At 48.0% G+C, this 23,967-nt stretch overlaps 1 protein-coding gene across 5 annotated transcripts in view; it reads right to left on the bottom strand.

Moving 5' to 3' along the window:
• TNIK (TRAF2 and NCK interacting kinase) overlaps positions 1 to 23,967 on the bottom strand; it is a 137,967-nt gene that overhangs the window by 7,403 nt on the left and 106,597 nt on the right. For 2 of the 5 annotated variants that reach the window (XM_032193067.1, XM_032193072.1), the window contains exons 17-28: positions 22,343 to 22,582; positions 20,159 to 20,265; positions 17,043 to 17,206; positions 15,633 to 15,730; positions 14,884 to 14,907; positions 11,698 to 11,706; positions 10,447 to 10,631; positions 7,224 to 7,350; positions 4,616 to 4,780; positions 1,439 to 1,553; positions 706 to 876; positions 262 to 405 (exon numbers count right to left, since the gene is read on the bottom strand). In XM_032193067.1, the coding sequence (XP_032048958.1) occupies positions 262 to 405; positions 706 to 876; positions 1,439 to 1,553; positions 4,616 to 4,780; positions 7,224 to 7,350; positions 10,447 to 10,631; positions 11,698 to 11,706; positions 14,884 to 14,907; positions 15,633 to 15,730; positions 17,043 to 17,206; positions 20,159 to 20,265; positions 22,343 to 22,582 (1,549 nt within the window). The remainder of the gene's footprint in view (positions 1 to 261; positions 406 to 705; positions 877 to 1,438; positions 1,554 to 4,615; positions 4,781 to 7,223; positions 7,351 to 10,446; positions 10,632 to 11,697; positions 11,707 to 14,883; positions 14,908 to 15,632; positions 15,731 to 17,042; positions 17,207 to 20,158; positions 20,266 to 22,342; positions 22,583 to 23,967) is intronic. The other 3 variants (XM_032193069.1, XM_032193071.1, XM_032193070.1) reach the window with 3 other exon arrangements.

Here is a 23,967-nt window from a genome sequence, read left to right as displayed (position 1 = left end):
TGCACAAATCGGTGCTCACAGAGAGAGAACCAGGCATGGCAGGGCCAGGAACGCAGCTCTTACACCTCAGATATGGCTACACAAAATGAGCCTTTCAGCTTTGGCATGGAAGGCTCTCATTTTGGACAGAGAAACCTGGGAACACCGCTCTGCTCACCCAGCTCTGCCTGCAGCCCTGCTGGGGAGCAGTGAATGCAGCTGATGTGTGAATGTCGACTGGGGAATATGGACGAGGTTATCGATGGGGTGCGAGAGGGGTACCTGATATTGTTACAAGGACGTTCAGGCCCTCGAGCACGTCCATCTGTTGGAACCGCCGTCTGTTGATGAGGTTGTACACCTTCCCCTGCCCGCTTCGGTCCAGCAGCATCAGGCCATTTTCTGTGCCCACCAGCAGATTTACACCTGAAATGGAGATAGCAATGGGCACATGGAGCCACAGCTTCTGCCCACCAGCGGATTGCACCCCGAGCTCATTCTTCACCACCACCCCATGACAATCACAACTAAGGGCAGCGATCCCAGAGACCAGAAGCATCACTTTTACACCAAAGGGCCTCGGGGACAGAGCTGGCATTAGCCTTGCCCAGGATGGAGAGCAGGACAACCAGAGGCAGGAGCTCGGTTCTGCCATAAAATGGTGTCGCATTGTTAGCCATGTCCCCTAAAAGCTCTGCCGAGGGCACAGTGGGACCAGGAGCTCACCCCACAAAGCAGCACAGAGTATCTCCGAGTTGAAGCGCTTCTTGTACTTCCTTATCTCCGGGGTGTCGCTGTGGGGGCGGATGTTGGTAGGGTTCACGTTCACCACGGAGATCTTCCTGGCTTCGTTCAGCTTGGCCTGCTCCTGTCTGAGCAGCTCGCTGGTGAACAGTGCTGACAAGGAAACAACAAAACGATGAGGTGTGACTGATTAGAGGAAGAAAACCCTTGTTTTATCTTCTGATGGGAAGTTATCACTATGCTACAAGCCATTAGTTTCAAGAGGTAACATCAGTAGTTCCTCACAGGTTGGAACCAACACCAAAACCCTAAGAGGTGATGTCCCCTGGCCTCCTGCCCTGCCCACTGAGATGACCAGCCCTACCCTCTACCTGCCCGCCCTCATCCATCCATTTTCAATGAATTCTGAACACGTGCAAGCTTTCTGAAGCAGCTGCCACCTCCTGACTCTGCTAGAAACATTTCTGCCAGGTGCCTGGGCAGAAAGGGGTGTGTGGATTTCTGCTGCTCCCTGTCTTCTCTCTGACCTTTCTGGTGGGATTTCACTGGTGGGGGGGAAGGAGTTGGATGGAAATTGGAGAACACAAGGGTACAAACTCAAATGATCTTTGGACAAGGGTAAGTGAAATCTGAGAGGTTCCATGGGGTTATTCAGGCCCCACAACCTGGTTTCCATGAGGCCCTCCCCTCTCAAACTGGCGACATTGCCTCCTACCAGTAGCAGATGACTCCTCATCCTCGTCTTCATCTTCATCGGTAGGTGAGGTCTGATACACTCTAGTGTCCACAAAGGGGGTAAAAGAGGCTTTGGTGCTACTTCCCATCCCATACTGCAAAACAAACAGCAGAGAGAGAGCTCAGAGCACAGAAATACCAGTGACATCGTGTGTGTGACTTCCTGGTGAGCGCACAGCGCCGGACCCTGCAGCGCCCTTTGGGAGCTCTCTGAGCATTCGATCCTCCTCCCCCAGAAGCGACCAGTGAAAACGTGACACCAGATTTGTGAACACCTCTGCAGCAGCAGCAAAAAAGAAGTGCAGGGCACGGGGAGCAGTGCCCAGCCCCGGTGCCGCGGGCTCAGCTCGCAGGTGGAAGCACAGCGCAGCCGGAGACTGGTTAGCGGGGAAGCCGCAGTGTCAGAGGCAGAAGTGAAGGCAGGTAAAACACTTCTATGCTCGTGGCACACCTGCTGGGATGTCAGGGGTTGTTTTTCCTGTCAATGTGACCGCCCCAAAAGAGATTTGTAGGATGGCTCTGGGGAAAACCCCACTGTGCTGTTCCTCCAGCATGGGGCAGGGAGCATGGATGTGGGAAGTGGCACAGCCACATTGCTCCATCCCCCCTCGTTCCAGGCTCCATCCCACGTCAGGCGTGTGTCTGTCACGGGTTCCTTGCGATTCCAATAAAGGATTTCAAATTGTCTACAGCACTTCAGGTGCAACTGCAGAAAAGGCCACTTCTGTGGCAGCAAAACTGACCCTGAACGTTTCGTAGGGGATGCCAGAGCCAATGGTTTGCTAAGGCAAGCTGGAAAGGAACGAACCCCAGCACCACACTGCTGGCTTTGCTTTTGCCATCGCTTTGTTAAGGCAGAAAACAAGGCCAAGACCTCCCAAGCAAAACGAAATCCTTCCCTTGGGAGTCAAAGTGCCACGAACTCCTCCCCTTGCAGAGCAGCTTTGTTTTATGACAGTGTTTGCTCAGGGTATCCCTTGTTTTAAGGGATGTAGGAAGGACCTACATTCAGAGCTCTGACAGCAGCAAAAATCAGACCTTACTGCAGCAGCACTTTCACACTTTGATTCCTCGGGACATTTTCCTTCCCTGAAACACACCTTGCTCAGCTTCCAAGCCACCAGAAAAGGAAGAGAGAACCCCCCCGACTCCTTGCTGAAGCTTCGCAAGGAGCACACAGACAAAATGACCCCAAACGGCCTCTCCTGGTCCTTCCCCAGCGGCACCAAGAACATTTGGGGTGAGCCAGCATCCCCGCACTGCGCCTGCCCCCGCGGCGCTGCGCCTCCTGCTTCCCTCCCGATCCGCATCCCATGGCCTGGCAACAGCCCCTGCGTTGCCATGGAAACAGGACGATTTCCAAAAAGTAAATGCTAACGGAGACCCATGCGAGGAGTTAGCAGCCCGAGGCAGAGACGGCTGCAGGAACAGATACCATATTTACATATGCTGCATGGCCAAAATATTTGTCTGTGCACACAAGATACACTCGCAGCTCTGTGCTTCTCTCACACCCAGCAAATACACATTTTTCCCTGTGCTGGGTATCTTTTCCACAAAGCACCAACAATTCAGGAGAGGGAGCAACTTCAGTGTTTGCAGGGATGCCTTCCAGCTGAGAGCTAGGCGCTTTCCAACAAATGAATTACGAAGAAATCCCTCATTCCAATGCCCCAAGCATTTTTTTCTTCATTGCTCAGACTCAGCTGCTCTTCTCCTAAGAAGCTGGCATTTTAAGAACTTGCAAGCCTGTTTTTAAATATTAAGCCCTCATCTTCCTCCAGGTTCTGTTCAGCTGACTCCAAACCCCTGTCTTGGCTGAGAGAAACAGCACCAAGCTGCAGGGTGCGATACTGCTCGGTCCCTTCCACCCTCCTCAGTCCTGACACATCACAGCCTCTCCGGCAGAGAGATACCCGTGAGGATATCCCACCAGAAATGGGAACACCTTATACAAGCAGGACAAGGGATAACTTCCCAGCAAGGTGCTTATGCTGCTGCCTGCCAGGCTGCGAGTTTCGCTCGCAGCGCCGTGAGTCACCTGAAGAACCCCATCCAAACCCTTCCACTTCCACCCACTCCTTGCTCAGTCAGCCCTAAAAATGCAGTTTCAGAAATGGAAAAGATCTCGGTTGGTATTCCATAAATGAGTCTATTTAAACCCAGGCCTTGCAAACTGCTGGTGTTTGAGCAGTTCCCGGGTGACTCTGGAAGATGTCACGTCAGGCCCAGCTGTCCCAGCGCTGCTTCTGAAGGCAACGAGGAAATGGGTAAAACCTGGAGGTCAAGGCAGGCGCCATCTGTTCTCACGTTTCATCAACACAATCCCAACCCGTTCCTGTTTTTATGCTGCTAGTAAAAGTAAACCGTCAAGTGAACACATCATCTCTGTGAAAGAGGATAAGGTGATCGTATATCCAACAAGACAAAAAGAAAAAAAACAAACAAAATAGCTTATTCAGCACCAACTGGATTGATTTTCCATGGGAAAACAAAGAAATCTGTGCCAGTTTCCCAGAACTGGTTCTGGTAAGCAAGGCACACCAATTCCCTTGTCATATGTGAAACGTCTTGTGATTTTTAGGACTCTTTTAGACCTTGTACCACCTTAATGCTCAATCACGTCCATCGAAAAAAGCTATGGGGGAAAAATGCTGTGACAGGAAACAGAGGCATGGTAAAAATTCAAGGTGTGCCAAATTTTTCTAGTCTGAAGAACTATATGGATTTTTTTTGGCTTTGTTTTGTGTTAACCTTTTGGGTCACGTTAAGCCTCAAATATTGCCTAAGCAGCAACTGGGCCCAGGTGAAGTTAACGGCATCACTGGCTCTCCTATTTTGCTTCATTTCCATGTACCAGAAGATGAGGACTTTCACACCAGCTTGCAGCATTCAAGCCATCATCACAGCAAAACTCCAGCTGGTGGGCTTGAGCTAAGGCCTAATTTACAACCCCACCACCAGGCACAGACCCGTCTCCCAATAACCCATCGGGTTCCCCTTGATTTCCACTACACTCACCCACAAGGACTGGAAACAAAGAGAGAGGAGAGCAAAGAAAGCCAGGGAAGGAAGCAGGAAGGGCCCTCGCTGGGACAGAGGTGTTAATACTTGTTTAAAGCAGCGCAGAGGAGAAGGAGGAGCCCCCACCACCTACTTCAGGCACCGAGTCCATGTCTTGCGCATGCGTGGAGACTCGCCCCAGGGCCTCGGTCGGTGTGCCCGCAGGCGAGTGGCTTTGCTGCACCAGATCAGGGAGATTGATGTGGCCTGCAAAGCCATTGCTGGCTGCGTGGCCAGAACGCTTTTTTTCACCAGAGGTCTGCAGAGACACAAGGCATGAGGAAGAAAAGAGAAGGGGAGAAAAAAAGAGAAGAAGAAGAGAAAAGAAAAAGAAAAAAACAACAAAACCAAGTTTTTTTTTTTTTTTTTTTTGCAGTCCCCCAGTTCCCTGAGCAAGCACAGGACGAGGACCCTCGCTGCTGGTTCCATCCCCATGCAACCTGGCAAGCAGCAAACCAACCCCCGCCCCAGGAGAAATAAAGACAGGATTAATCACAAAGTCAATACAGAGTAATTAGCCACGTTACAGCAAAAGGAGAAGCCTGATCGGTGTCATTTCGAGGAAAGGAATGGCGGGCAGATTCCACCCGTGCCACCATGGTGCAAGCCCCATGGCCAGCTCTGCCCCCACGCTGCCACCAGCCACGGTGACAGCAGAATCTGCCCCCGTGATCAGCATCAGCCTTGACGGCTTGCACAGCCACACCGGCCAGTGGCCTGACTGCAAATGCCAACACAGTCCTCCTTGCATGTTTCTGTAACCCAAAACAGCAGTGAACAGCGGCAGCGTTACCCTGGCCTGCAGCAGCAGAGCTCTTCACATCTTGCTCTGAGCACAAAGCTCCCCGCAGCACCAGCAGCAGGTCCCTGGCTGCAGAGAAAAGCTCCCTCCAGGGGTGTTTTCGGGTGAGCACTGAGTGCAGCTGCCTACGCCAAGCAAGCACTCGCCTATTCTAATGCAATATCCCTTTCTCTTCATCCCCACCTTGTGCAAGACAGGTGATAGGAAACTTCTCCCATCCCTGCCCGCTGTTTCGAGGCATTTGCCATTTGATGAGTCCAGGTACCTGGAGCGCACTAATGAAATCGTTAGAGGCTTGTCCATCTGCAGGGATTAGTGGAAAAATCCCTCTGATACAGGCTTGGCAGCTCACCGATCAGCTCTGACATCTCTCTTTCCATCATCCCTTACCACAACCTTCAAACACCTTGTAACCCTGCCAGGGCAGCCCGGCAGAGCCCGCAGAGGTCAGTGAGCCCTTCCTCTGGCTGCTACGGCTGCGGTCAGGGACAAAGAGCAAACATCCCACACACGGCTGCAGCTTGGTTTCCTATCACACTCCCTCCTGCCAAAAGAGATTTCCCTGCTGCTTTTCTTTCCTGTGACTTTTAAATCCTTCTGCAGCACTGTTTTATCGGACTGCTTCGCTGGTGTGGCACGTATCTTATAGCTGCAACGCAACCCAAGCTCATTTCAGAAATGCCTGCCTGTTAGAGCAGTGACTTGTATTCCCACTCAGCCTCCTCATTGTTTCTGCTACAAGGATGTGCTCAGGGCTGAGCAAGTTTCGGGGGTCTCTGCTCCAAACAGGTAAAGGACAGTGAGGGAACGGGTGAGCTGTGCATTCCCCAACAGCTCCAGAAGTCATGGAGGAAGGCAGCAAACACTGTGTGACTTCTTTGCTAACTCTTCATTCTTGCAAAGTTACACTGATTTTTTTTTTTTCCTTTGTGTGTATTTTATACAAATAGAATTAAGAAATAAAAAAGCCAAGTAAGCCTTTGCAGCTGATCTAAAGGTTGCTCCTTTACCATTGCCCATTCCAAACTCCCCTCCCTTCTTATCCTCTCCCATCCAGCTCCTCTTCATGCCAGCAGGAGGATGACTCCCCCGTTTTACTACCTTGCAGAGCCTCCTGCCCTTTCTAGGACACCTGCTACATTTCCAACAGCATCACCAGCATGTTACAGAAAAAAAAAAAAAAAAAAAAGAAACACTGGGGCAGAATTTCCACAGCCAACTGAACATGCTTTCCCCTGCCTCTTTTCTTCAGTACCATCGATCAGCAATGCCCAAGCCATGCCCCTTTGTTAGCTCTGTGCTCTCTGGGCACCTGGGAGCTGTGCAGGTTGGGAAAGCCTGAGGGAGACTTGGTCTCTGAGAATTTGGCAAATGCACTGGATCAAGACTTTTAACTGGAAAAGCAGCAGCAGCAGAGTCTGCAATGTCCAGGGGTCAACAGCAGCCGTACCTTGCCTCCCCCCAAACAGAACCAGCTGCCTGTAACCACAGGCTTCAGGTAAAAGCCTCAAAAAGCACCACATCTGCTCAACGCCTCTGACATTTGTATGATGGTAAAGGTTGGGAAGCACTGGGGAAGCTTTGGGCCAGGCTCCAAATAAATGCTCTAAATTGAAGACAACTTCTGTTGCTCGGAGCTATTTTGGGATTACAGCAGAGTCGTTTATCTGAACATCCACCCCACCATGCCCCAGCGTTACTATTCACTGCTGTTTGTAGTTCTGAGAAACATTTGCACTTGTCACATTTGCTCAGAGTGTAAATTGCATTACGAGAGCACTAATGAGCACAATTTACTCAGTCATTTTGTGTTCCGGATACACAGCACTGTTAGTTGTTGTGCTTACATGGGGAAAACCTCCTGAAGATGCTCCATGGAAATATTTGTTTTACAACTTACCTCCCTCACCATTAAAGTCCCTTCCCTTGAAATATTGCTAAACGTATCTGCATGGGAAGTTTCTAGACCGTGGGTTGTCACCATTCCCAGGTTGTACGGCTCATTGCTTCCAGGAATTCCTGTTGGTCTGAGGACAGAATGGAAAAGTGTTAGTGACAGGCATTTCCTCAGCTGAACCAGATGAAAAATCCTCCAATACGGTATTATTTACAGACAGGGTATCATGGGAAGGAAAACTAGAAAATATATCTGCTTAAATGTAAGGAGAAATTATTTATGTGGCCAGAAACACAGCATCAGGCTCTGTTTAATGGATTATCCCCAGTACTACCAATTTAACCCCTGAAACACAGGCAGTGCCTGGAGTACCCAACCCACCAGAGAACTCTCACAAACACAGGGTGGGTTTTTGCCATCTGTTTTGAAGACCAGATCAGAAGCTTAACGAGGGCTTGCTTTGGCTTTTCAGGTTACAGGGTCCAAACTCCACATCCCAGCTCTGCCCAGCACACAGGGGCACTACCCAGGGGTAGGGGTCCCACCCCACCAGGCATTGCCAGGGCAGAGCTGTGGGGGCACAACGCGACAGTGAAGTGGATGGAGCTTGGAGGAGGTGCGGGCAGGCACACAAGTTCTGGTCTGTAGCTTTCCACCGTTATGCAGGTGAAAATGTAGCCATAACCCATGACTTAGCCTTGAAGTACTGAGAGACAGAGAGGTAAAAAATAATTACAGGCTCCTTGTGTTAAAACGGCACACTCAGAGAAAGAGATCATCATCCCGAGGCTGTGCCCGCTCTGGCAAGGAATGTACACTGTCGTTTTCAGAGAAGATTTCGGGAAACAAGAATAATTCTTCCAGTGACAGGCAGACCTGGTTGTGGTTCTCCTAAAACTCCACTTTACAGCTGGCGATGTGCCAGCATTAATGAGGGTGCCTCTGTCACTCAAGCTAATACTGAGCAGCAATCAGGCTTTGGCTTTCTCCTTACCGAAGAGGTTTTTGCCTGGGGCATGTCCTGCCAGCCACCAGCGAAGCATTCCCCATCCGTGGCTGATTCTGAGTGATGCTCCTGAACCGCCTCCTCCTCCAGCCTACCCACATCTGGACAAGCTAAACTCAGGGCAGATGTGCTCACAGGCAAGGTCTCTTTCTGACCAGCTCTGCTATGCCTTATGAAACAGCAACCCTGTCTTCCTATAGCAACCACCAGAGGCTGTTTTTTACAGTAACATCACAGCAAATTGTCTGGAGAAGCAATTCACAGCGTGGGCTTGCTATCAGTCCACTTGAGAGTTTAACTGCCTGTTTAATGCACACCTTCTGTACAGAAACATTGCCAATCTCCTCCCCGGGACCCAGTTCCCAGAGATACTGGAGCGCTGGGAGGTGCTGACTTTATTTCTGTGCTCGTATGTCAGGAGAGAGACTGGATTTTCCTCTCAAACATATCAAATTTTAGGATTGCTTCTGAGTGCATGTTGCAGGTGGGGAGCTCCCACCATGACTTTGCTATGTTGCAGTACGAACAGGCGAGCTGCTTAACCATAATCCAAATGAAACCAAAAGCAAATGACAAAGCACGCCTGGATTACCCCGTCCTGCCTGGGTGCCAGAAAATGTTGACAGCAGTTCTGAAGCTGCTGCTGACACACCTGTTTCTTTGCATTTAAGAGCGATACACACTGGCTGTTCTCCATCACTGTGAATTCACTCTGTAGCACATCCTTGCCTGCATCGTATCAAACCAGGTATCAAATAACAGCACACCATGCTTCTGCAGCACTTTTCATACAATGAGCTTGCACCTCCATCCTATCATTAGCACCTATAAATTTATTCCTGTTTTAGAAAGAAAACTGAGGGAAAAGAGGTTATGTCGATTCTGAGACATTAAAATGAGTGAATGAATGGTTACTGCAGCCCCAAATCCTAGTGGCATGCAGTTTGCAAGTGACCCTGCAAGAAATCCCGTGACATGAGCAAAATCTGGCTTGTCTAGCCCAGAGAAGAGAGATCTTAAGGGAGCCATCACAGTCTTCAAATATAGAAAATGTGTCTGCAGAGACAAAAGGAATAAACTGTCCCACTTCTGATTAAACTCCTCTTCTGTGAGTAGCCGTAGGCCCCCTTCATACCTGTGTGACTGCCCATCCCACTGCTGCATATTCACGACCATCTCTCTCCCTGTTGACTTTCCCTGACAAATCTCAAGAGCTCTGATTTCCTTCGTCTGCTGGGAGGAAGCTCCAACCCTGGAGCTCAGCACTGCATGAAATGGACCCCAAATGTCTCCCTGCTGCTCCTAACCCAGCCAAGTCATGGATGAAGTCAGGTACATCCCCACTGACTAATCATCCACCTCATTTTGCACAAAGAATGGAAATTAAGACATTAACATGCTAAAAATCTCCTAAAGCCTTCCCACAACTCCTCTGTGATTTCAGAAGTGCAGGGGAGTCAAACCCTGCTACCACACAGAGCCACGAGAAATGCCCCCGGTGAGCTGGTTCAGCAAAATACTGGTGGAGGTGCCTCACTGAGGTCACCCTGCATGAAGATAGTTATGTGCTGTGTATGTTGATGCTGTGCTTCCTTCCTTCCTCATCTACTGAGATATTCAAAAGCCCACGTGTCTGATGTCCTATAACGGGGAGACAAATGCACTATTGTGGTCTGCTGACTTCTTAGTTTCACCATTTTAGCCTGCACAGTGTTTGAGACAAAGACAGAAAGCAATGACAAAAATTCCCCATTATTATGTGCTAAACCTGGCTCTAAGAGTTGGCATGGGTCAGGTTACCAAACACTGCACTTCATTATGGCTTGATTTGGGGCAAGCCCAAGCTAAAGAGCAGACAGAGCTTCAACAAACCAGCCCACAGGTCTGCGGGCAGGACCCAAGGTGTGAATGAAGTCAGGTACGTCCACTCTGGCTACAAACCCACCTCACTTGGCAGCAGGAACAGGTCCATTAACTTGGAATACAAGTTCACTGAATGCGCAGTTACATAATTCAGCTTTCCTCATTAAACATTTCTAATTCTGATCAGGAAAAAGACACATCTGAGCAAATTATCCCTTTCAACCATGACACCATAGCTTGTGCCAGCCCCTGAACAACGACATGCTTTGGACATGCCCCACACCACAGCTACTGCTCCTCCAGATAAACAAACGATACAGTTTCTCGTTTTTTTCCCTGAAAGAAAGAGCTTCTTACATAAGCCTCGGGATGTCACTGACAGGCACGGTCCCATCATGCGTCTCGTTTTCCCCGTCCTCCTCCTCTTCTTCACTGCTTTCCGACTCCTCGCTGGAGGAAGAGTAGTCTGTCACCTTCTTCAGAGGGCGATTGGTTTCTTCAATGCGCAGCTCCCTCAACTCTTTGGCTAAGGCCGTCAGATCCTAAAGGGGATGGGGGCAACAAAACAAGAAATCGATGGCTCTTATATCTAAAGTGAGGGGAACGTCACATACATCTCTTCAAAAGCCAATGCTAACAGCACGAGCAACGAGAAATAGCTTTACAGAGTCATTACAAACATGAGACAAATGTAAGACAATGTTTGTAGCATGTAGCATTTATTAAACAAAACAAAACTGATTTATGCTCACTGAAAAATCAATAGCCAACCTGTTCTTTTTCTGTTTGGAATGCGTATGTGCATATATATACACACACTTATATGTATATACACGACAAAATTATATTTGTTGGAAAAGGTGAAGTTCAGTCACCATCATAGTAAACTGGAAAACAACGTCATTTCAAAGATTGGCTTGGAGAATTTCTCCTGCAGGGTTTTCTCCTCTTTCAAACTTCTCAAAGAGAGCCCAGAATTGTATTTATTCTGTAATAAATGCATTTGGGAAGGAAGCAATGACAGCATCTCCCATGGAGTGGTGCAATCCCCAAGTCAAGAGCTGCTTCAGTGAGGAGTCTCCGCTGTCAGGTGGCTGCCGAGAGGCGGTGAGGAGCACCCCGGAGAGGTGCCTGGCTCACTGCAGCGCCCTGCTCAGCGAGACTTCTGAGTCATTGCTCTGAGTCAGCCACGCGATCGAAAAAATAAAAAATGAAATCGTTAAAAGAAAGAAAAAAAAAATCCCTCAGCGGGAACCATTAAGCACTTTATGTGAAATGTGACAGCCTACAAGCTAGGGGGAAAAAGCCTTGAAACGAGAAAAAGATGGGAGCAGTCCCAAAACCTAGCAAGAATTTTTCAGTTTACCATGACTTTGATGAGGCCTTAGACCCGACAGTCATAGAAAATAGACACTGCTATTTAAAAACAAGGAACATTGCAGGCACCGTGTAGAAAATAGACTTTTTGTTATCTTACATGCTTTTATAGCAATGCAGGGGGAAGCAGTAGGGCAAAAAAGCATGAGAGCTCTAATTAGAATGGGTTAGAGTACTCTGTTGCACAAAACATGCACATGACGAACAAAGCATCGCAATTGTCAGTCTTACCATTTCTCCCTATATTAGTGACCGAGGTAGCCATCAGTGCATTCGGTCAGAGATAAAGGATTAGGGAGAAAGAAACTCATTGAAAAACGCTAGATTCCACAACCGTCTCATGGCCACACTCTCTCTTTACTGCACGCCACACATTTCCAGTTTACCGTTCCAGCGGGGCGATTACGGCAACATTAATTACGGTCAGTTCTTAAAATCTATCCCGTCGACACGTGAAGAAAATGATGGAAAAATGCTACTGCTGAGATGGAAACCTAGCATATTTTTAACCATAAATAGGTAGTATTTTGCAAGCAATTTCTACTTTGGTTATTGGCTAATCTTGAGGACATAACAAGCTCGTTGTGTCATTCGGATTAGACTCGAAAATGAAGCGCTTGGTGCTTCAAGTGGAGTAATCATTTATCCCCAGTTCTACACCAATCAAACAAAATGCTTTATTGACATTTAAATTTGCCCTCAAGCCGCACCGAGTTGGGTCTGCGGAGATGAGGAGTGCTCAGAACGGATCTGTCACATCAACCACATGGCCCCGCAGTTGGGTCCCCGCTGCCGGCGCTGTGCCGGAGCGCCGCTCCTTCTGCTCCCAGCTCTGCCCTGCCCTACTCCGGGCACCCGTGGCCATGAGGCCCTGGGAACCCAGAGTAGGTTTTGGCTGTTTTAATTTTATAATTTTATAATTAATATTCTTAAGGTGTGCTTCCAAGTCTACTGATGAAGAGGAGAGACTCCTGTGGACGTCAGAAAGCTTTGCAATCATGGCCACAAATATCAGCATGTGAAAACAAGCTAATAAAAAAAATTAGGAATAATCTATGCTTCAGAGCAGATACCCATGAAGAGTATTCCATATCCCTCTCCAAATCCAAACGCTCTCTGTAACTCTAAGGAAAGGCTCTTTATCATGATTACAGAGAGAATGTGGTACTTACAGAGTTTATTATTATGCCAACATGTTGGGATTGAAACACAGTCAAATCTGCAGGTAGGACAACTAATTACTTTAATTAATGCTGGAGCAGTTTCCAGGATATGATTGTTTCTTTTCTTAAGTAAGAACTGGTGAAAATTTCAACAGCTTAACAATGCTCTCCGCTTAGAGTACAAAATATGCTCTCGTGTATCGAGCGCTTTCCTTTGATTTGGATTAAAGCCTTCACCAGTGTAAAAAGGACTTTAAGGGAAGACTGCGTAAGAGCCTCATAAATGCCTGCGGCACTACAGGACTAGCACAAAATCCCTTCTAGTCACAGGGAAGGACCATGAAAACTCTCTTTTTTGCACCTTCCATTGCTAACACGTTTGAAGGCACGATGTGCACGGAGGCAGCTCTCCCTGCCCATGCAAGGGTTGGTGGCACACCAAAAACGTCTGCAAACCACCTCAGGCTGCTCATAAAGCCTGGGCATGGCAGAGCGTGGATTCAGGGATGTCCTCCAGATGCCTCTGCCCAGTGCAGACCTGAACGGAGTGAGATTGCTGAGAGAGAAAGGCTCCAATTTGGCAGCACTGTGACACCTGCAGTGCCTCACACCGAGCCTGCCGCTTCTGCGGGGCTGAAAAACACGGGCGTGCTGAAATCCTGCCACCAGGCTGACGAACGGCCATACCCCATCAACCCTCCTTGGTCATCGCTAAGAGATAGCCAAATATTTTAAAAATCAGCTCAATTAGTTTTTAATAACTCATTTGGAAGTTATAATAGCAACAATACTCCCAGCCAATATCATCAGGCAACTCACGGCTCCGAGCTGAGGCTTTGCCGCAGGACGGTGAATGCTTTGATGCTATCATGTTCGCAGATAATGAGCACTTCCTAGGATTAAACGGCTCAACTGTGTTGCTCTTGGACCAAAAACCATCTGACAGCTAGAAAGCACTACGTAGCTCCACACGTGTCTGGAATGTTATTACTGAAGGTGGCATAATGCGGAAGTTAAAAGTATCAGCGCTCTTTAATTATGTGTAATTGCCAAGATGTCTTTAGATTTAATATTTGCTGGAATCAAGTTAGATTGGTTTCCAAAATCACATAGCTCATTTAGCTTGAATTTAAGCATGCACGTTGCCTCTCTTCAGACACTGATTTATGTGCTTTTTTCTTAACAAAGCACCTCATTAAACACGAAGCATCAGTCGTGTTGTATCCAAAAGCACAAGTTAACTAACCAGCATGCTGTCTTCCCTCTTTCCTTTCTTCTATTTACTTTTTTTAAAGAGCAGGCTGCTGCTACCAGTGCTCTCAAGGGCACCCCTCCACCTTCTACCAGTATTTTTAAACACAAAGAAGAGAACCTCAACACAGGAAAAATTAAAAAAATGCCCCAAACACTTCCCGGGGGCTGGCGAGTGCCCTGTGCAGGCAGTGCCAGCTTGCTCTGTGTTCAGTCTCGCTGAACGTGGTGGAGGAGTGAGCTGAGTGAACCCGGCAGGAGCTGGTCCCAGCAAGCAAGGCAGCGATTTGGGGTGGTGAAGTGTGTTGCTGTGTGCAGCCTGGGTAATCATGTATGTCCTTGCCTATCCTGTTTTTGGTAAACGCATTCACCTGCAGTGGCTGGATACCACCTGCGCTGCAGGGCGAGATTCCCAGCCGGTATAAACCAAGGCAAGGCAGCTCTGCTGGCCCTCGATGCAGCTGATGGTCTGCCTTGTAACAAGGAATTAATCACTGCATTCACTGCTCTGTTTCCCTCTACTTGCCAAATGCCTTTATTTGAATTAGGCCTAAATTGCGTTTCAAATATAGCTCGATCTGCCCACCGAAATCAATGGGCTCCTGCGGGCTGTAGCTGGGAGCAGAATCTGATGTGCAGTTCAGTCTGCCCGGATCACCTCCGCTGACCCAAGAAAGCTCTGCTCTTGGTCTTTCTCTTTAAAAATGCAGAGCAACAGTCGCAGGAGTTGCTCTGCGTGTGAACATTAATGCACGTCTTGCCAGGGCCCCCACGTGTGGTCTGTCAGTGGGTCTCACGCAGCCCGTGGGCAAGCCAAAGGTACCGCCAGCTCCATTTCCCTCCCCGCAGGCAGGCTCCCGGTGCCGAAACACAATCTCCAATCTGCCCCAGGATTGCATTATCACCTTCTTGAATGGCAGCACCACGAAAACCCAGTTTGATATTAAGCGCTAGCTAGTCAACCTCACATTGGCATGACCCGCTGAGAAAAGATATCACTAACCTCATCTATAGCTTTCTTATAGCTCTGTGGGTAAGGGAAGATTAATCAGCATCAGAGGAAACAGATCAGGACAGGAAAAAGCCAGAGGAAGGGCAAGCAGGTTAGAAATAAAATTAGAATTGTTAGCTCAACGCTGTGGAGTGTAAAGAGAAAACAACATCAACAAAACATTAATACAGATTAAAAAAGAGAAGCAGTGGAAATTCATTCCGTTACTAGGTCGACTCTGCAGTTTTAAAGTACAAGTATCAACAACGTTAAATCAGAAAGAAACACTTTGGATGAGGTTTTGCTGGGCCTTTGCTAACAGTAGTAACACAGGAGCGTACAGACGCCACCACCCAGCTGCTGTGCAAGCTGTGAAGGCTCTCAGGGCTGGTCACCCAGCCTTCCCGACCAGGAGCATCCCTGCGGGCCGCTGCAGGGGCACCATGCAGTACGGAACACAACAATGTGCCACGGGCAGACACCGGGCCCAGTCTAGCAAAACACTTAAGCACCTGCTCCATTTGAAATCACAGGCTTAAGTGCTTTCCCCTAGAGCTGGGCTCCTGATCAAACTCATGCACTCCCTTAAGCATTCAAACCCCCCTCAGGCTCTTGTCATACCGCCACTTCTGAGTCTCTCAGCTGGAGGAGCAGTGGTACTAGCCTCTTTTTTGGGGTCCCCACGGCTGTGCTACTGCACCGGCTGGACACCCGGCCAACCCGGCTGGCAACATTCCTGCAGGGAATAATTTAAGACTCACAGCAGGTCGGCTTGGCCGCGTCACGTCTCTGTTGTCTTCTTGCTTGATCTTAGGGGGCTCGTGGGAGAGCACAGGTGACCCTTCGGGTTTGACATTCCCTGGGCAAAAAGGAAACAGAGAGAGGGGGTGATTAAAACTCTGTCAAGGATGCAGAGAGTGTGCACTGTCCACAGCCATCTCTGCCAAGTGCCTGTTGGCTTGGGGAACTGCCTGCTACCAGCACCACTCCCAGCCCCTTGCGATGGCAGAGGGAGCTTCAACACTCTCCTGCCCGCACAAGCAATGCCCATTACAAGCAGGAAGACCCTACAAACCTAGAAAAAGACATCTTGAGCCTAAATGCCTTGCAAATTGGCACTTTCTGTCTACCTAATAAAGTTTTGCTACGCTTTGCTTCGGTTGTCTTGAAAAATCCTCCTGCTGCTCTCTGCCTGGCTGTCACTGCAACAAGTCTCCCTCCATACAGCAAGAGAAGCTACAGCCCAGCCCAGCCTGCTCCCAGCGTTCCTGCCTTTCTTCTTTCCACAAAGAAAACAAATTCACTCTGCAAAAAACAGGGCGTGTTATAAATTATAAACTCTGCAGCACCTGACATCGCTAGGACATTATTTGTCACAGGATTCCTCATTAGTAAAAACAAAAACAAACAGAAAAAGACAATTGGTGATAAATTACTTTTCCTGACTACCTAAAGAAGTGATTATTTCAACAACAGACATGTCATCTTACAGTCAAGTCATAAAAAATTCAAAGCATGGATGCCACATTTGTTTTAATGTGTTTCAGTTCTGTGTATTTATATTCTCGAGCTGTGACAAAAATGCAGATAAACGGGCTGTCAGGGCCTTAGCAACTCCAGCTGCGATTAAACCAGGGAACAGAAAATCTTGAAGAATGGCTCTGTGATGATAGGAAACAACCCGGCTAGGAATATAAACTCAGTGTAAACCTGGTTCCTGTCTGAAAGCATTTTAGAGAAAGCTGCTTACAGGCTAATTCATTCCTCTGCTCTCATCGCGTGCTTTGCACAAAAAATGAAGATTAAAAACAAAAAGAAAAACCCAACAAAACCAGAAAGATACACCCACCCAAGGTGGAAGCACAACCCCAAAAAATTGGCACAGATGTCAGCTTGGGGCAGTGAAGACAGAAAGCTGGTATTCTTGGTTTTTATCCTGCAGCATAACCCCTGTCTCCTTTTGTACAAATGACTTGGCACTGCAGTATTTCAGCAGAGCACAGGAGCTGAGTGTGCTGCCAGGCACATGCAGCAGTGCCTTCAGCAGGCTCCAGGCAGAAGGCAGTGCTGGCATCTCTGTTTTCCAGGGGGCAAGTCGGTCACAGAAGAGCATCAGAAGTGATGAATCCTCTGCTTTATAAAGGGACGTGTTACAGCAAAAGCCACCTCACCTCGGACTCTGTTGCGCTCGCTGGAGCCAGCCTGGGAGCCTGGCTGGGAGCCGCCCTGGGAGCTGGGCTGGGAGCTGGGGGTGCTGGAGCTGGAGGAGCTGCCGCTGCTGGTCCTCTGCAGCGGACTCTCGATGATGGGCTCCGTCCTCCTCAGGTCTGGGTTGCTGCAGGGGCACAAAGAGAACCATCAGCTGAGGCCACAAGGGCTTCAGGGCCTCCCCACACTGACAGCTTCACAGTAAGAAGACGCCTCTTCTGCTGGGGAAGGCAGGGCTCAAGTCTTCACCTTAGAAGCCACTGATCCTGCAAGCTTTACTGAAATCCAGGGGAGCTGAGAGGCTCTGCAGAATTAGGCACCCAACATCTTCATGGAGCTGGACAACAGCCATGAAGAAAAAATGGCTAGAGCAACGTTATTCTCTTCTTTTGCCAGATTTGGCAAAAATGAAAAGATTCTTTGCTCAGGACTCCCTTTCGGCCTGCAGACGTACAATGCTGGAGCTATCTGAATTAACCTCCGATACTCATTATAACAAAAGAAAGCTGCAAATTGCTGCTAGCCAGAGAAATATTTTTGTAAAGAACATATCTCAAATTTGCAGCAAGGCTGCAGGTTACTTTTGCCACTTATTTGCACTTGCCAATTTTCATGGCTTCACTTCAAGCTTGAATAAGTTATCCACTTCAGGCATTTTGCTCCTTGATTTCTTTCCCCCCTGTGAACATACAGAAGTCTAGAATAAAAAGCGTCCTTGATACACAAAGAGTGACTAATATCTCGCAGGGTATCAGATGCCCTTAGGAAGCTAATTCTTATTTGGCACCGAGATGACATCAGAAGACATGCTCATGCAGAGTTATGCAACTTGTTTTTATATGGTATTTCTGTTAAGTGATCTTATAATTCAAAGTCCTGATAAGGATGTATAGAAAATGCTCTCCATCAAGCCTAATTAGGACCACGTGTACAGAAAGATCACCCTTGCTGCCACAGAGCATAATGGCTTTGCAATCAGAGGCGCTGAACGCTAAGGACAAGGTGTGTGCTGTGTGCACAGTGCATCCATCACTCAGACCTGTTCAGAGAATGGTTTGAAATTTGCCCAGAATGGTGCAAATTTGTGCATCGCCCCGTTGCCATCACTGGGTTGTTGGCAAAATTGTTTGGACATTGTCTGGCATTAATATCATATAGAATCACTACCTCGTGTTATCTTCCATTGACACAGGCAGGTATTAAAATGATTAGGGCAAGGCAGCAGCTTTCTGTGCCTGGAAATAACCCCCCAGTTGTTCCAAGAGGGTGACATAAAAGAAAGAATATTTTTAATACATTTACATTTGTGCATGGGTGGAATTAAGAGCAAATAGGAGAGGTATTTAAAAAGGAAAATTGGAGAAATGGTACATTAGTGTGAGGGAAATGAAATGTGAAATTATTTCACCGACTACTTAGTTTAATGGAGAGGGCAGCCTCCTAATCATTTTCAATTTTCATCAAACTGAAGGCTTCCAGCTCATGCTGTACAGCTGGCACGTCCTTAGCTAAATTAACTCATGAAAAAATGTATTTTAAAACTTTGGCAACTGATGTATTTACCTGTACTGACCAGGACTGGGAGACTGAGGGAAACATTAGGTGACCTTCAGCTTGAATCCCGCAGTCTCGCACTGCCCCTTTTACTCTCAATACCATTACACACTAGGACTGTGCAGGCCAATGTCACGCCACATTTTAAATTGTCCTTCAGGCTGCAGCTAATTAAAAGCACAACATTTTCAAGACTTCAAAATGCTTCAGCCATGAGCAATAAAGATGAGCAAAAATCCGTGACATGAATGTTTTTTTCCTGTAATTTAAGAAAAGAACAACAAAAAAGATGCTTTCTCCTTCTGTTAGCCCTGCCAGCTACTTTAAGTTGCTGCCTGCTGTACCCAAGTTTGCTGATGCATAATGTGGGTTTTGAGCTGGAAAGAAAGACATATGCTGAGAACTGGTTGCAGTGCGCAGCATATGGCAACAGCCATCCCCGTGTCTGCTTCTTGACCTCACCCTAACAGGACAAGACAGGAAGAAGAAATCAGAGAGCTCCACCACGCAAGGCTACATGCAACACGTTTATCCTGAGATTCTCCTGTTTGATGTTTATAGAGATTTGCCTACGCCACTTTGCAAATCAGAGGCAGGCTCTTGCATGACTAAGCCATGTTTTTTCAATCCCATTCTGAGCTGAGCCTCTTAACGTCCCTGCTCATTTTCAACATGTCAGGGGTAGCTCTGCCATGGGCTTCCCTAACGCACAGGGAAGAGGTCAGACTGCTGCTGCAATGCTGCAGCCCCCCTCAAAAATGCGAGTCCCCAGGGAATGCACTCGCACACAAAAACATACCTGAGCTAAACCTGGTGAGGGTAAGAGGAAGAGGGGAAGAAGCTACGGTGTCATTACTTCCCTCTCATTCCCTGTCACATTTTAACACCAGTAGCATGAGAAATGGGAAAGAGAATTGGTCCCAGGAGGCCAAAAGGGATTTAATCCTTGATCTACACCTACGGAAGAACTGGCTCTCACCAAGCTGTACCAGTGCCTGTCCCCTTACACACTCCCTGGTCATTACCTGGAAAAGCTGAGTTGTAGGAAATTTGCGGTATGTACCACTGAGATTTCCCCACTGGCTTACAACTGCATGAGTCTCTTTATAAGCAGAAACCAATTTCTGGAGAGCCCAAACCTGCTTTCACTAAAGAGAATGGCCAAATTCCTGTTTGACCCCACAGCAGCAGACACAGCATCCAGCTACAAACCCCACAATGCCTAGGAACATCTTAAGGCCAGTTCAAAGGGAGCGATATCTCTGGGACTCCACGCACTCACAGCCTCTGGTGCTGATATAAAATACTAATGAATGCAAGCCCAGCTCTCCACGGCTAAAACAAAAGCATTGCAGAACTCTTTGTTTTACACTAGCTGGCAAAAGGAGAGCTGAAGCCCAGCCATGCTGCAGGCACCCGACCAGCCCGGTGGGACCTGCTCAGGCTCCCAGCCAGGTGATGCCAGGAGGAACGCGGGCAGTTTCGTGCCAGGATCACTGCTGCCCACCACACGTGGTGCTCCTACCTTGCCCGGATGGGCTGCGAGCCCAGCCTGGGTCCCAGGGCGCTGCCGTTGCCCGGGGAGTTCTTCCTCGCCAGCGCTGGGGAGATGGAAGTGGTTCGTTGAGGCACCTGGAAGGAAGGGAGACATTCAGCATCACCCACAGATCGGAGAGACCGGCCTTTGGCATTTCCCTAAGATCTGATTTATGGCCGATTTCCCGCTGAGAGATGCAGTGTTTATGGCAATTAGAGAATATCAAGCTCTCGGCTTTGACAAGGCACAGCCTGAGCCCGAAGGGAGCAATGAGCACCGCAGCCCTGCTGCCCCCTGGCAACTCTCTAAATGCTGAACGTATGTGTGCACATCTAACAAAACCCAGAAATGGCACTTTTAAGGTAAAATTCAGAACAAAGTGCATTTCAGAAGCCATGGTGGAGGTTTTAGAGTATCTAGTTCAGCCATGACACACAGCAGCAGAAAGAAAGTGTTGGCTGGTGGACAAACACGAGGTCCAAACGGAGCCACCTAAGGCTCTCTTTCAAACCATGTAACCTGTTCTGAGCTGAGCCAAGCCTGCTGGTTGCCAGATGCTCCAGGCAGGACAGCTCACAGCAGATGTACCTTCCAGAAACCCAAACCACAGCCTACAATTGCTACAGCACATAAACCCAGGCACATGGGGCCAGGTCATGCCTGGAAGCTCAGACACCGCTGCAGCACCATGTGGAAAATCACCCAGCACCAGAGGCTGGCGTGGGAGGCACAGCGATACTCACCGTGCAACACCAGCCATCAGCGAGGCCAAGGGCTCGGCAAAAAGGATTAGGCATTTTTGGGAGGACAGACACACAGTAACGTTAGACAAGGTTGGAAGGTTTGGGGAGAGAGGAGCTTTGTATTGTGCAGCACACCAGCTGCAGTTGATCCCACTAAAAAGCCAGCTCCCCTCTGGGCAGGCCACTCGGCAGTCAGGACCCCTGCAGTTTCTGTTACCTTCCTCTGAAGCATCCAGTCCCAAACACTGGCAGAAACAAGACCCCAGACCCCAGAGAAAGCTGGCCCCATCTCACGTGGCAATCCTTTTGTTCCCGGTTAGGAACGCATCGATGTTGTTTCAGTCAGTAAAACGTGAAGTCAGACTCCTCGTGTGTAGGACTGCCAACAAGCCAGCCCTAAACGTGAAACACCACTCGAGGTGGGGACCTTCCCACAGCCCGTACCTTCCTCAGCTCAGGGGGAAATACTTTTTAGGAAAGACTTTTCAAAATTAGGTTAAAAACGTCAGCCACTCTTCTGCACTACTGAGGAGCAAAGCATGCAAACAACTCCTGGAGCTGTCAGCTTGCTTCTCCTCTGAGCTCAGCACCGATGCAGCTTATCCCTTGGTGGCAGACGGAATGGGAATATCACTGCCATCAAGTGACACACCACAACGGGTCCCCTGCACGGAGAGGCTTACCTGCTAGCTGGTATTTTTCACTTGAAAAATGCAAGCTGCTTGCTTGTTAACACGCAGAAAAACTGCCTCTCCATCGCAGACAAATATTATCTGCCTCACTGTAACTAATCAATTTGTAATAATTTTTGTCTCTCGAAAAGTCCTCCCAGGCTGAGAGCTGATTAACTATAAGGGGAATTTTAATGGCCAAGTTATAATTCATCCAAACTGGAGGTGTATAAACAATGCAATTGAAATAGTGGTCCAGAAGAGTCTTAATTAAAGAGGTACTGCCAGATGCTGCCATAACGTCAATGAAGGTATAGAGCTGCTGGAGCCCTTACAAGTCTTCCATCAAATATTGATCGCAACTGGAGGCACGAAACTGAACTAAAAGAACACGTCTTATTGAGCATGACAAATTTTATGTTCCTATAATTCTATTTAAACAGAAGGTTGTTTTGTTTTGCTTTTGTTTTTGTTTTTTTTTCCTAAGGAAAGGAGAAATTGATTTGTTTTGGCCCCTGTCCGGCCTCGAGAACCTTCTTTGCTGGAGGGCAACACTGTTTTGCAGCGCTGCGCATGCACCCAGAAGCTGCTCCCAGGGTTGGTACTGGCCGTGGAGCCACGGGGACACGCTTGGCCAGAGGTGCTGAGCGCAGAGCCGGAGGAGAGAAGCAAAGAGGACCGGCGTTGGCCCCATCCTACGGGGACCAGCTCTGGGATTGCCTCTTTGACGTGCTGAAAGCGAGGAGCGATAGTGTTACCTTTGGTGGAATGTCTTCCTCCTGCCGTAACCAAGAACTTCGGTCAAACTTTTCAATGCGAGGGGGCAGAGGAGGGTTTTCTGATGTGGGGTCCGAGTTCTGCCTTGGCATCTCAGTGCGGTGAGAGGTCACCGTCAGAGCCTCCTGAAACCCAGCCATCCCCTTTGCAGGCTGTTCATGCAGTGACTGAGACCCAGACAAGGAGCTTCCTTGGGATTTCACAGTGACCAGATGTGGAATCTAAGCACCAAGTCAAAACAGAACTATCAGTACAAAATGGAAAAAAAGGGAATCAAAAAAAAAGAATTAAAAATTTGATTTTTAGAAAAAAAAATTGATTAGCACTTTGGATGCATTAAAAGCCCCCTTGTTTTGAGATCAGCACTGCCTTGGTTTCAGGAACTTCTGATTTGTATCACTTCAATGCAAGATCGATTAAAAATCATGCTCACACAGCTCAGAACTTTAAAATCAAGCAATGCCACAGTCAGAGCCACGTTTCAAGTTCTGACCATCTCTGCACAGGCACTGTGATACGGCATTTACTCACAGCAACACCGGAGGAGGGAGGGCAGGGTGCCCCCTGGCCAGCTCACGCACGCGCCCCGTGCACCCGAGGCTGTGCCCACCATGAGCTCAACGTCAAGCTCCTACACCTCTAACTCTACGGTTGTGCTAATGATGTTTGGCATGGAATTTTGTTGTTAAAAATAATAATTAAAAAAAAAGAAAATAATAAATAATAATAATAAAAAAATCTTCAGCAATTCTGAGGCATAGATGGCTTAAAAAATATCTCGAGGCATGAGTTTCTACAGGTCTAGGAATCCTTAGATCAGTGCTACAGATCTAAGGCTAATGAGTGAAAGGAATGCTGACATCTCCTTTGGAAAATCTGAAAAATCCACAAAACTAGAGTTCGTGAAATCAGAGCTTCTTCTGAGAACCCTACAATGACCCTCACCTTGATACAGCAGAGTTGTAATGTTTATTTCAAAGACATTACATTTCTATGCATGTTTCCATTTATACGTGGGCGTGCATGCATGCAAATGTGTACAGGTACATATTTACATGTGTCTCTGAGTTTCAAGCAGCTTTTTCATTAGTATTTTATTGTCAAGCAAAAGCCTTTATAGCTGTTGACAATACAGGTCACCAAAAAGGCCATTGAAACAAATTTTCAGACTCAAAAAGAAATCAGGAAATGTTTGGTCCATCAGAGACATTACTGCGATGTCTGTGAAGTGGGGCTGTATCCCCTTCCCCATGGCTATGATGCACACACCATGCACATACATTGGGAAAAAAGAGCTGTATGTTTAAGGGCTCTCCAGTTCGTATTCTGTTTAAAGTTGGTGTTGTCCTGTTGACCTACAGGGGCACGTACCACATGTGGATGGCACTTAATGGACACATTTTCCTACAGAAAGCCCACCTGGATGGTGGAGCAAGGGCTCTGTACCTCCTGAAATGCCTGCTTGAGTCTGCAGATCTGCAGGAGCACTTCCAGTGGCTGACCCAGAGGCAGCACCGATGCTCCAAAAACACTCTGTGGAAGCCTACTTACAGACCTTGTGACTGGGGGTGACTTTTAAATCACGATTCCCCTCCTCTGTGACGGT

This window comes from Aythya fuligula, chromosome 9 (genome assembly GCF_009819795.1).
Source record: "Aythya fuligula isolate bAytFul2 chromosome 9, bAytFul2.pri, whole genome shotgun sequence".
Lineage (NCBI taxonomy): Eukaryota > Metazoa > Chordata > Aves > Anseriformes > Anatidae > Aythya > Aythya fuligula.
This window is presented reverse-complemented; position numbering and strand designations above follow the sequence as displayed.